This window comes from Natator depressus, chromosome 3 (assembly GCF_965152275.1).
Source record: "Natator depressus isolate rNatDep1 chromosome 3, rNatDep2.hap1, whole genome shotgun sequence".
In the NCBI taxonomy this organism is placed as follows: Eukaryota; Metazoa; Chordata; order Testudines; family Cheloniidae; genus Natator; species Natator depressus.
Genome location: NC_134236.1, coordinates 195114599 through 195128105, shown reverse-complemented (window position 1 = coordinate 195128105; position 13507 = coordinate 195114599). Strand labels below are relative to the sequence as shown.

At 40.3% G+C, this 13507-nt stretch overlaps 1 protein-coding gene across 11 annotated transcripts in view; it reads left to right on the top strand.

Annotated features, from left to right (window-relative positions):
* EHBP1 (EH domain binding protein 1) overlaps positions 1–13507 on the top strand; it is a 319529-nt gene that overhangs the window by 149988 nt on the left and 156034 nt on the right. For 7 of the 11 annotated variants that reach the window (XM_074949596.1, XM_074949591.1, XM_074949599.1 and 4 more), the window contains exons 8-10: positions 1565–1669; positions 2354–2476; positions 11417–11669. In XM_074949596.1, the coding sequence (XP_074805697.1) occupies positions 1565–1669; positions 2354–2476; positions 11417–11669 (481 nt within the window). The remainder of the gene's footprint in view (positions 1–1564; positions 1670–2353; positions 2477–11416; positions 11670–13507) is intronic. The other 4 variants (XM_074949600.1, XM_074949598.1, XM_074949594.1 and 1 more) reach the window with 1 other exon arrangement.

The following is a 13507-nucleotide window of genomic DNA, read 5'->3' as shown; positions in this document are numbered from 1 at the left end:
AACATTTCAAGATCATACAATATCAGGGTTGGAAGGGACCTCAGGAGATCATCTAGTCCAACCCCCTGCTCAAAGCAGGGCCAATCCCCAATTTTTGCCCCAGATCCCTAAATGGCCCCCTCAAGGGCTGAACTCACAACCCTGGGTTTAGCAGGCCAATGCTCAAACCACTGAGCTATCACTCCCCCCAATCTCAAAAGCCTTATCTCCACCTTGTAATGACAATTGTATGAAATTACCATACAATTCTTCTTAATGCATAATAGTTCATAGTCCTATATTGAATTCATTTTTAAAGATGTATTAGATTATTATTTTTTTAACTCATGTTTTTTCTACAAGGTCGAGTAAATACTGTAAATTTGGGAGGATACACTGTATCCTTCATCTGTAATTGGTTGAATCCCTGCTTTAAATGCAAACTCAACTCAAGCTTAATTATGGAGTCATGAGTGGTGCTTCCATAATACTTTCTTCACTGTTTTTAGTATTTTGTTTGATCGTAAATTGGTGGCATACGAATTGCCATTGCTTTTCCTATTGTTTTATCATCATGTCTTAATTTCTTCCAAGCATCATTTTAAGCAAGTGCACAAAGCCTCAATCAGGGGTTCTCAAACTGGGGGTCGGGCCCCCTCAGGGGGGTGGTGAGGTTATTACTTGGGGGGTCGCGAGCTGTCAGTCTCCACCCCAAACCCCACTTTGCCTCCAGCATTTATAATGGTGTTAAATATATAAAAAAGTGGTTCTGATTTATAAGGAGGGGTCACACTCAGAGGCTTGCTGTGTGAAAGGGGTCACCAGTACTAAAGTTTGAGAACCACTGGCCTAAAAGTAACAGTACACAGATTATCTTAACTCCATTAAGGTTCCTTTTGAGTTATTTGGTTCTGTTTTAAAATGTTGGTTTCAGAGCTATTCCCAAAGGGCCGGATCCTGCCCTTTAATCGCCTCGCCATCTATCCAATGAGTAAGAAGATATTACTCACTAAGAATAAAAATGGCAGAATTGGGCCCTAAATTACTGCAGCCTGTTTTGTTCCGTACTATGTTTAGTGACCATGTTGTTTACAATTATTATTAAATTGGGTGTATCTTAGGTGGAAAATTGATAGAGATTGGTCTTAATGAGGCATAATCAAAGTGTATATGCTGTAGCCTCAAACTTTTTGTATTAAGCTGACTTTATACTATTAATTTCAAGTTTTACTTACCAACAGGAAAACTGTTAAAATAATTATATTTAGCATACCTAGTTTTTGGGTTAATGTCTGTGTTCATTTTAAGTATTTTGTTAATCTTGAGACTGCTGGTCGTGGGCACCCATCAAAAATTTTTCAGTATGTACCTTATTGTGTTCCTTCTTGTTAAAATAGTGCTGAAGTGTTCCATACAGGTGCATAAGTGTATTATATATCACTGTAATGATTCATTCTGAATGTATTCTTTTCATTAACAATAAGTGTCCTCTCTTTCCCTGTTTCTCTAGTAATAGCATGCTTTCTACAGCTTTTTCTTTAAATAACCCTACCTTACATTTGTCTTGACTGGCTTCTGTTTACAGAAATTGTAAACCAGTTGAATGCTCTGAGCAGCTTAGATGAAGATCAAGATGACTGCATAAAGCAAGCAAATATGCCTTCAGCTAAATCAGCCAGTTCCTCTGAAGGTCTATGAGCTTTCCTCCTTTCTTTCTGTTTCTGATTGTCTGTATTTACTGTGACCTGTTACCTTTTGACTTCTGCTTGTATTCAGCTGTCAGTTTTATCATTGTGCTTTCCATCCAATGTGATTTTCAGTAATTTGTAGCACATCCAACAGGTAACAACATGATAGAGTGTCTCTCTTCAGCCACTGCATTGTCACATGATTGTGAATAGGAAAGAAAAACCACATCATTAAAACACAATTTGTGCAGTGAATAATGCCTAACCATTATAACTTGACAAAAAGTTCCTTCTCTGACTTTACATGAATGTTACATGCAAAGAAGAGAATTGACAGTGAACGAATATACGAATCATTCATATTTTGAAATCAAGTTGCTGTATTTAGCTTTCTAGATCCACTGCAAAATTTATTGAATCAGATTAGGTCCAGAAGGCCGCTGTGGCAGCGTAGTGGGTTAGTACTCATCAGTGAACATCTATTTTATTCAATTAACTTCTTCTGGCTGGAAACATTGGTGTGCTACAAAATACATTAGTTTAGTTCTGCACTTGGTGATGTGGTCCAGTTCACTGTTCTCAGGGACCACTGGTGTGAATTTTCTGAATTTGAAATGTGTTTTGTGAACAGTTAGTATCCAGGGCTGGCTGTGGCCACACTGAATCAATACTTCATTTTTTTCTAGAACTCATCAACAAGCTAAATTTTTTGGATGAAGAGGAACAAGAATTGGCCAATTCCAGTTCGAATCCATTTGAAGACCCTGATGCAGCAGAATTAAACCCATTCGAAGATCCTGATGCAGAAGGTGGTGAATTCATTTTCACACAATTAATCATTATTTACAGACTCATTAATGAAGCATAACTTTTTTTTCCTAAGGTTACAAACTAAAATGGTTGTTCTGGTAAAAACTAACATTATTACATGCACCCAGGCAGCAGTATCAGGAATGTTAATTGCCAATGGAAACTGAACATCTGCTTCTCCAATGATATGTCAAATTGAGGCTTCTTCTCTCTTCGTCTAGTGGTTCCACTAAATAGTGATTGTCTAATGGTAGGGATAATGCCAGAATTCTGGCCAAATAACACATTTGCAATCTTACAGTAGCTGCCGTACCGCTGGGCATATGCCTTTTTTAATCACACCATGACAACACTAGAATGCAATTAATTGTTCTGAAGCTGTTTGGAGTTGTTAGTGTGTGAAAATTGCCATATAAAGTCAGCGTATATAGAGTACAACAAAACATCGTCACAAATATATAAAATATGTGAATGAAAATAGTGCTTCCAAAAGGTGCCAGATTGACAAATGTGGAGTCTGAAGCCTTCTACCTAGGCACAAAGAGGAGCGTCAGAGAAAATTTCCCCATGCTCCCTGTCACGGATCCACAGGTCCGGTGCTCTTGAACAGCTCTGGAACAGTCCCTGGAAGGAATCCCTTCAGTAGCCCAGACCTACTTTAGGGTCACACTCCCACTAGGGAAAGCCACTTTGTTTATTGCCTCCTTAGACTGAACCTCGGAGCCTTCAGCTTCACACTGGGAGCTCCCTTCAGTGAGTCCACCTGAGTTGGACACCTGAGAGAGACTTGTACACCCCAAGCAAGCAATGCACCTCCACCTTCCTTAAACTGGAGTGACTCTCAGCCAGCGTTGTAAAAGCAGAAGGGTTTATTAGGTGCCCAAACACAGCGTAGAAAGTCCTCGGTTAACATAGAGAACAGAAAGTGACAGCATAGTCCTTGATCAGTCCCAGAGCACAGAGCCCTCTGACCCCTCTTCAGTCCCATTCCAGGAACATCTCCTGCTTCCAGCAGCCCACACTTAACCCCACAAGGCCCCTCCTCAGTCCTTGTTCCTGTTCCCAGGCAAACATTGTCACCTGGCCCTGCTCCTTTTTTCTCCAGTTGGTCATACCTGGCTGGCTTCCTGCAGAGGGCTGGCCATCCATGGTCTCTAGTTGCCATATGCCAAATGTCTGGGCAGGCCATTGCCTTCTTGGGCTCTCCATGGGCATGGGGACCCAGGTCCCAGACAGTGAAGCATCAATCACCCCTGTATCTCTGGGTCTCTGCAAAGAGTCAAAAACCTTTTCCCACCATCTAGTTAATCAGGCACCACATAGGGAAAACTGAGGCGCACACACAATATTGATACAAAATATTAAGAAAAATTCCCACTCTGTCACACACTCCCATCAGTGTACCTTAATTCTGACCTGAGAGCCATCTCTAAGGGTAAGAAGATTGTTCAGCTGCCATGCTCACTCAGCCCTTGAGGTCTCTGATTGGTGCCAGTTAGCAGAGTGGTAACTAGGTGAGTGGATTGAAACCTACCAAACACATTTCACACAGGTCACTGACCAGCTTTCATATGGTGACAGTTGTTGGTCATTATCAGCCTGGGCTAGGCTTGGCAACATAAAAGTGAAAAGCAATTACGAATCCACTAAACTACCTAGTCCATGTTCCCCTCTTTATGTTTCTGATAGAAGTTTAAAATGCTGCTGTTTGGTTGTTATTGGTAATAGAAATAATAAACATATTTTCATAAGACATTCTGTGAAGGAGTGGACAAAAAGACCACTGGACCAATCCTGAGTGCTCCCCTTTGTTTTGTACAGTTTCCAAATGCTTCTCTCTTCCCGTGTGTCTCTACCCCTTTTTTTAAAGGCCCTTACTCACTGACATTTCACGCTTCATTTGGCCTTTTATAAACATATATGTGTTTTGTAACCTTTTCATGAAGTAATCTTACCTAACCCCTTTTTTGCTGCCAATTTTATCGTTTTCAGATCTTGTTCTTTAGGTTTATGAAGCTTACTTGCTTCTAACATTTTGCAAATGTGTAGTGCTTATTTGGATCGGTTTTTACAATTCCTTTTATCACTATAAAATCCAGCTGGGTCACTAAAATCACCTTCCCATTGAAATAGGACCATCTCCTACCTCTTTTTAAAATGTATCCCTCTGAGGCCTTGAAGTTTTGATAAATCTTTATAGCATGTTCAATCAATTATACCCTTCATTGGTTTCAGAGTAGCAGCCGTGTTAGTCTGTATTCGCAAAAAGAAAAGGAGTACTTGTGGCACCTTAGAGACTAACAAATATATTTGAGCATAAGCTTTCGTGAGCTACAGCTCACTTCATCGGATGCATCGGATGCTGTAGCTCACGAAAGCTTATGCTCAAATATATTTGTTAGTCTCTAAGGTGCCACAAGTACTCCTTTTCTTTTTGCTTTATTGGTTTATAATTATGTCATTGTTCCTGGCAGTACAGGGAAATAACACCTTATTCTGTTCTTTTTCTTATACTTCCTTCATCACCATAGCATCTGAGCACCTTTCAGTAGTGCATTAAGTAACGCTGTCACATGTGGTTCATTCTGTCTTTCCTCCATCCCCCGCTGGGGAGGATTGTGCATGCAGTGTAATGTCTTGGTAGGCTTGGCTTTTGGTATTTTTAAAAAAATGTGTATGCTGCTGTATGTGTGTTATAGAAGGCATGTGCAGTTTGCACTGGGAAAGGAAGGTCGTCAGGTTTGTGATGGGTCTTAGTTCCTGTGGGAACTTAGCATCTGATTCTGTAGATACTTAACTGCCAGGCATAATGCATACTTCTGTGAGAAGTTCCCGTCAGTGGAGCCATGCCAGGTACAGTTGGCAGGAGCTGGTGCGAAAGCGGGCAGTGTGTCAATTGTAAATAGTACATCAATCTGTTCTTTTGTCTCTCCTACCTTTGCAGGTTTATTACTTGGCTACTCAAAATTATTGTGGATTTGACCCTTGGTGTGCCAGTTGCAGCTCAGTAGCAGATATAATTATTATTACCCATTTAAAGACTTTAAAACCAACAAAATATTGAATTGATTCAAACTACGAACAGGAGCCTAAATTTTCAAAATGATTATGGGTGTCTCAATTTTTGAATCCCCAATTTGAAATAACCCAACATGGCTTGATTTTTCAAGGGCAGATGTTACCATTTCTGACACCCTTTAAGATGTCCCAAGTTGAGTCCCCAAAAATTGAGACACCCAAGATCACTAGTCACTTTTGAAAATTAAGACAGCTGTCCTTACCTAGAAAGTATGCAGCTTTCAAAATTAGGTATTGAGTTATTATCTCATAATATAATTTGATCTGCATTGACATTGTTTTCTAAAGACTGAAATGTTTTATGAAGGCTTTGACAAATGGCCACAGAATGTTTTACATTTACTGGCCAGTCTTGAAGGGTTTAAGAGACCCATCGTGGGTACAGATGTAGGGTTCAGGAAGGTCTGGAATTCCAGAGTGGAGCCAATGTCGACCTTTCTCAGACCTCTGTGGTTTGCCTGTGACTTGTCCCTCTGTTGCAAGGTCCGTTTCTTTGCACCAGGGGGTGGGAGGCTGAGAGGACCCTCTCTCAATGCCTCCATGAAGGTGGAGAAAAATAAGTAGGAATCCAGGATTGTTAGTGTGGGAGAGAGGGAGAAGAAGAAGAGAAATAAGAGCCAAGTTTAACTAGGCGCCTGCCACTGTCTGGAAAACCCTATACTTATCTGCAGAGTTGCAAGCTGCAAGGAGACCTGAAAATGATTTTGACAAAGTTCCATCAGCTTTAGCATATGTGTGAAATAAATTAAATCTTTTAACTAATTGTATGGTGGAGGTTCTTTTCAGCCTGGCATTTTAGGGTGCTCTACGTATTGGGCTACATCCTGTCGTCCATACTCAGACAACTAATGGGAGTGAAAATTTGACCCTAGTAAGGGGTGCAGAATTTGGCCCATAATGTTGAAGCTGAAGAGACTTGCAGAAACTATTTGTATTTTTCATTAAATTCTATGAAATAAAAAACAAATATCTAAAGCCTTGTTTTCAGGAGACGCTGTCAAGCTAATTTTTAAAAAATAGTGTAAAGCATACTTTTAAAAGATATTGTTTTCCTGCATGTCTTTTCTTTCAGGATTTTCCCTAATATGCTTTTTGATACTGCAGTGTAAATTTTAAAAGAATTCCTGAACGCTTACACCCTAACAGAAGCAAAACTGCACGCAGACTGTATCTCATCATGAAATGCTTAAACAGTACTACATTAAAGCGCTCTAGGGAACCTTTAGTGCATACTAGTTGTGTCTACATGGACCAATTAATGTGCAACACGTTACTGCACTTTAGATATCCCCCCGCCATGTACCCCATTACACCACTGCGTAGACATGCCCTATGATAATTACAAGGCTGCCCAGTGCTGTGAGGAGATTGAATCTAGGACAGATGGGCAAGAGAGGCAGGTGGTTCTGCCAGATGCCTGGATTGCCTTATTTTGAAAAGGCTGTCCTTTGTTGATGCAAACATCTGCTGGGTGTATAGCTCACGAGGGGGTAAGTCTCCAAGAGGAGTCAAAACTCTTGGATCTGCAGAAGGAGCCAGGGTGAGAAACAGAGGTACTGAAGCCAGGGACCCTGTCTTGTGATAGTGAGACAGCAAGCCTCAGTGTCTAACACTAAATTAGTACATTTCCAGAGAGACTGTGTAAAAATCAGAGGTGTTACACAATGTGGAACCATGACATAGTCATAGGGGTCTACTCTTTTGGACTCAGTTGCAGGGTTGGTTCTTGTGCACGCCCATGAGAAAATATTTTAAGAGCTAAAAATAATTTTAAAATAGAAAAGGCTTTGGTTAAAAATTAGGCAAAGGTTCAACATAAATAATACAACTTGAACTAATAATTAAGGCTACGATTTAGTCACGGGTATTTTTAGTAAAGGTCAGAGGCAATAACCAAAAAGTCACGGCCAGTGACCTGTCCCTGACTTTTACTAAAAATACCCCTAACTAAATCTTACCTGCTGAGAGGAGGGGGCAGTGCTCCAATGGACGCTGCTGCTCCTGGTGTGGGGGCCCAGGGCCCCACCACTGCTGCTCCCGGGGGCGTGGCCCATGGCCCCGCTGCCCCTGCCGCTCCTCCTGGCTAGGGGTGGCCCGGGGCCCCCTGCCCCTGCCGCTCCTCCTGGCTAGGGGTGGCCCTGGGCTTCGCCACCACTGCTGCTTCTCTGGGTAGGGGCAGCCTGGGCACCGCTGCTGGTCCCGGACCGCTGCTCCGGGGCAGCATCCAGGACCAGTTGCCTGGGGCCACCAGAGCAGCAGTGCGGCTGGCCCCAGGGACTCCCCAGCTGCTTGGGCGAGCGGCCCTGGGGTCAGCCGCTGCAGCTGCGGAATCCGTGACCTCCGTGAAAGATTCGCAGCCTTACTAATAAGGCATATGTCTATCATCACCCTTCCTATTTTCTTCATATGTTGCATCGCATTACCCTCGTTCCCTTTGTACGTTTATCTTTTGAGGCCAGGTCCCACAAGCATGACAGTGTGGCTGTGGTTCAGTAAATCACATAAATACATGAGTAGCTGTAAGCGTTGAGTCACTGATTTCAGTGGTCCTACTCATGTCCTTAAAACTACGTACATACTTAACATGTTCTTGGATTGAGGCCATAAGCCTGTAAGCTCTTGGGAGTGGGTCTCTCTTTTCATACGTGTTTCGATAGGACCCTGATCCTGTCGCGGCATTTGGGTGCTACCACAATATAAATAATATCATTGAACGTCTTTTTTTTAACTTAGAAGAAATGAAAATTTATATTAGGGCTCTGACACAAGCTGGCAAAAGCCAGGAAAATCAAATCGAAGACTGACTATACACTGAGTTGCAACATATGAGTGATTTCACATACTACATTGTTACAAGACTCTTGCTTGACCTCAGTACAATACTTTGTTGTTCTGAAATAAAGTTTCAGCAATAACTCTGGATTCCTTTGCTTCGGTCAGTTTACCTTTAACCCTTTAGCATTATTATAATGTGCCTTTCTCTGTTTGAATCCAGTTAGACTGAAGTTATTAAAACTATTTAAAAACTTTTCTTCTAAGCCAAAACTTTAATGTTACTTTATATTACTAAAGGGAGACGTAACCTGTTTAGAAGCACGCTTCCTTGTTAACTTTATGTAGGATTAGTAACATATGTACAGCCCAGATTTTTTTTTTTTACTGTAACAACATTAAACTCAAAAATTCTGAATAATTAGTTAATGTTTGTAAAGGATTATATAAGTGCTAAGTATTGTCACTAGTGATTGATTGTTTATAAGTCTAAAAATAACTTTTTTTCAAGCACCCCTTTCTTGCCTCTCATCCATTTTTTTAATCCAGGGCATCAATTATCTTTATTCAAGTCTCATTTTAAACACCAGCCTTTAATTTGGAGCAATGTTAAATGCCTTTTGAAAATGTAAATACGGCTAAATCTACTAACTACTGAATACAGTAGAGCTAAATTTAACTACTGTATATGTTAGATTGCATTGGTTTCACTCAAGGAAAAATAGATTGCAGATCACATAAGATTTTTAAAGGGATTTTTGTATGTAAAGTGCCTGAATAATCATTGGTAGTTGGAAACACTCCATAATTAAGAGGTATAGAATATAGTAATAAATGTCATATATATTCACCAGATAGAACCTGCAGAGCAATTTAGTGAAGTCCATTTTTTGTGCTGTTGATCTTGTCCTTAATCATACAAGTGTGCTTATCTTCTCTGTACCCATCTTCAGTTTAAATAAGGCTGGGACAGTTATATGATCTGTAGGTCTCATTCCTTTATTGTGGGAAATACATAGTTAATCCCTTTTTATTCTCACCTCTTCTGACAGTAGCAGTATTTCAGCGTGGGCAGATGAGCTGTCTCTTCTGAGACAGACAGCCGTGAAAGGGCCTGTAACAAAATATGCTCTTATACCTCTTGGAATTCAGATGTGAAAGGTTCACTGGCTCAAGGAACAGGAGTCCTGAGATTCTTCCTAAAATTAGATCTCTCAAGCTTCTTACCTGTAGCTCTCAAGTAGGATGAACCAGGGATGAGATGGAGGTCCCATTGCACTTGCCACTATATAAATGTACAGGAGACAGTCCTTGCCCAAACACTTTATAATCTAATTTAAGACAAGACACAAGTGAGTGTGGCTAACAATAGGAGCAAAGTGGAAATGAGAATAAAGTTACACAGTAATACATTCCTGTGGTCAAAGGCTTGCTATGTACGCAACTTGATGGTTCATCCTGGTAACCTCAGAAAATTCAGGTCTGATCTACAGTGGGGATTTACCTTGACTCCAGCCATCAGCATGCAAATCCCTAACCTAAATTGGGTAAATCGCTGTAAACCACAATTTACACTGGTTTCAAGTGGGAATAAGCTCCAAGAAGCACAAGTAGCAGCTTTGCTTGTCTATACTGGCTAATCATCAGTGGCTGTAGTGGGGCAAATCCCAAGTGTGGACAAGGCCCTTTTGGGGATCTTTGGGCTTTAGTGCCATACAAATAATAAATAATATTGTCTGTCTTTTAAATTGAAATGATCTATTATGTTCAACCCAGTAATTTCAAAGCTCAAAAAATAAAGGGCACTTCGCATCATGAATAAACTGTGAATTGTTATTGCAAATAAAGTTCTTTTTTTTGTTAAAACTGCTAGTAAAGAGCCTACTTGCATGGGGTGAGTGCTCACTTTCCTGCAATAATGCCATCTTGTCAGAGCAGTAGTAAGATGAATTCCTGACCATTTATGACTGCAAGAATAGTGGGGTTAGTCCTGATAAATTTCAGTGTGGTTAACATTCTCTATGTATGTTTTTATATTGTTCCAGTCACAAAGATATCTGCCAACAATCTCTGCTAGTGTAAAATTCTTCCTCTGTTGCTGGAAAGAATTGTGCAGAGTTGCTGGCTATAAATCCCAAACTATCTATTATTAATCTGATTGTGTATCTCTTTAAGGATAATTTAAATTTGTTGTAATAGAGAGAGTGTATTTACTATTGTTATCAAAAATCTACGGCAGAAGTTCTGATATGTACACTAAAAATGTGTAATTAGTCATTAACTTGCTTAATAAATGATTTTCCAGTGTTACTTGATCATGTGTTTTAAATAAGACATGGAGGGGTCCCAATCCCTACCACCACTTAAGGGCCTACAAAATGTCCTTTCATTTAGGAAATCATTATAAATTATAAGAGTACAAAGAAGCATTTAAAGCATTATTGTTGGGACCTGAATAACCTAGTTGGGAAAATCCGTTAAAAGAAAATCACATCTATTGAGATCCTATTTACATGAGTGAGTGAGGGACAAATGGCTAATATGGCTGAAAGAAGTTTTGGATAAGTGGGAAATTTCTCAAAGGGTGTGACTACACTGCAGTTAAACACCCATGGCTGGCCTGTGCCAGCTGACTCCAGCTCGGGCTAAGGAGCTGTTTAATTACAGTATAGATGTTCGGACTCAGACTGTGGCTCAAGCTCTGGGGACACTCCCGCCTTGCAAGATCCTAGACCCTGGGCTCAAGCGCAAGCCCAAATGTCTACACTGCAATTAAACAGCCCCTTAGCCTGAGCCCTGCGAGCCCGAGTCAGCTGCCATGGGCCAGGCGCAAGTGTTTAATTGCAGTGTAGACATACCCAAAGTGTTTAATATCCTCCCTCCCTGCCCCTCAGGGGACATTACCTTTCACAGCTTATTTTTGGCTAAACAAGGTTACACTGTAAATAAAGCATTAATATTCACTTCAAGGCAAAGACCTTAGATTCCAAGTTTCAGTTCAGATTAAAGCCCCATAAAATATAAAGATCTGCTAAAATAGTTTTGAATTTATTCTGTATTAAATAATCTTTTTAAAATGCTTTTTATAGAACACGATACTGAAACAGCTTCATCTTCAAAACCAGAAGACTCTTACTATGGTGATAATTATAATCCCTTTAAAGAGGAAGGTGCTCCAGAGTACTTGAACCCATTTGATGAGCCAGATCCTGAACCTGAAATGTTTGTAACTATCAAAGATTCTCCTCCACAACCTGCAAAAAGGAAAAATGTAAGACCGGTGGACATGAGTAAATACCTCTATGCAGATACTTCTAAAACTGAAGAGGAAGAGTTAGATGAGTAAGTATAATATTTGTAATATTTCATCTTGAAGCAATCTTAAAGTATTAGTGGGATTGTTGACATAATCTCAAAGTATGAATGGATTTAACCAGGGTGGTTCTTGCCCACATACACAGGACAGAATTCATCAATCTCCCAAGCATGTTGACAGGATCTGTGGGGGCATTTTTCTGCATGTACCTTAGGAAAGATTTTGCCTTTCTCGGCAACACTGAGTAATTTCAAGTGAGGTAGAGAGGGAGGATTGATGGGCCTTGGTCCTTCCTGTCTTGTCGCTATTTTTTTTTTCTTAAACCAGAATATGTTTACTATTAATGAAAGTGAAAGTTCTTGGAAAGAATGCACTTTGGGTGAACTGAGACACCTGGGAATCCATATAGCAAATGTTGAATCATTGGGAAACTCATCAAGGCAGCAACTACTTGAAAGGATGAAAGAGAAACAGTCTGTGCACTTCCTTGGAATTTGTTTTTAATGATTCTTCATCACGGACCATTCTAAAATCAAGGTTGGATGGCTTTTATCTAAAAGATCTGCTCTAGGAATTATTTTGGCAAAGTTCTCTGGCCTGTGATATACAAGAGGGCAGACTAGATGACCACAATGGTCCGTTCTGGTCTTGGAGTCTAAGAACCCTATCTCAAATTTCTTATAAGACGGTGTTTGACTGTCTTATATTCTAGTAATGAAGCAAAATAGGGTGTGAGGGCATTTTGCAATAACCATGCAATTTGGGATGATTGAAGGCACAAGCGTAAGGTGTGCTTGTGTCTTTAATCACCTTAGGAGTATGGCTATTACTCAGCAACCGCACCACCCATTCAAGGATTTATGGTGAGTATACATGAGCAATTTTACAGGCGACAACTGTAATTAACTTTTAATTGTAAAGACCTTGATGAGATTTATTATGGCATGACACTTTTGTGACTCTTATATTTAATAGTAATTCAGGTGTCATGTTTTCATCCTAATGTTTGCTTTGTTTATAGCTGTATTTTAGGAAACTGAAGAAGTTCCATGCACACTGATAGAAATGCGTATAGGACCCCGGGGTTCATTTTCTCTTAAGTTTTGTTCCCATGAATTTTTGTTTTTTAGTTTTGTCGGGTTTTTGTTGTGCTTTGTTTTTGTTTGGTTGTGAAAAATTGGCATTAGGGAATGCTTTCTCTGCCAACTCCATTCAGTGTGTGGGGCAGGGGAGAGTTGGTTTTCTGAACAAACAGCACTGGCTGCTGTATCTTCCCAGACCAAGAGTATGATTGTGCTGTTGACAGTGACACTAGACATTCCTGATCACTCACTGATCGGGAGAGTCTGAAAGGGGAAATATTAATATACATACCCAAAGAGATGGAGACAGCGAATAGTTAAAACTGAGGAAGAGAAGAAGAGAGGAAAGAGACAAAAGTGACAGTGGAGGGGCAAGTGAAGGATTTTTTCTTTGTTTTACATACACCCACGTCCCTATCCTAAACAAATCTCTGCCAAACAGGCCACTGCAGTGTTTTAAAGGGCAGGCTTGTTTTTTCTTCCTGTCTGTGAGATTGTGGATTTCAGGAGCTCTTTGTTACAGCAGCTTTTGTTTTGTTTTAATTTTGTATTTTTCAAGTCTCTTGGGGGGATTTACAACCCCTATTTGCTTTATTTTCTTAACAGAAGGTAAAAATGAACACCCCCCACCCCCACCCCAAGGATAAATGTTGTTCAAACCTAAGCTGGCCTGTATTTTCATTATTAAAATGGAGGGTGAAGTGGTTAAATAGCATAGTAAATTTAGACTTTTACATCATAGTCCCTACTGGAGACCCTTCCTACTTCTTCACAGGTTCCTA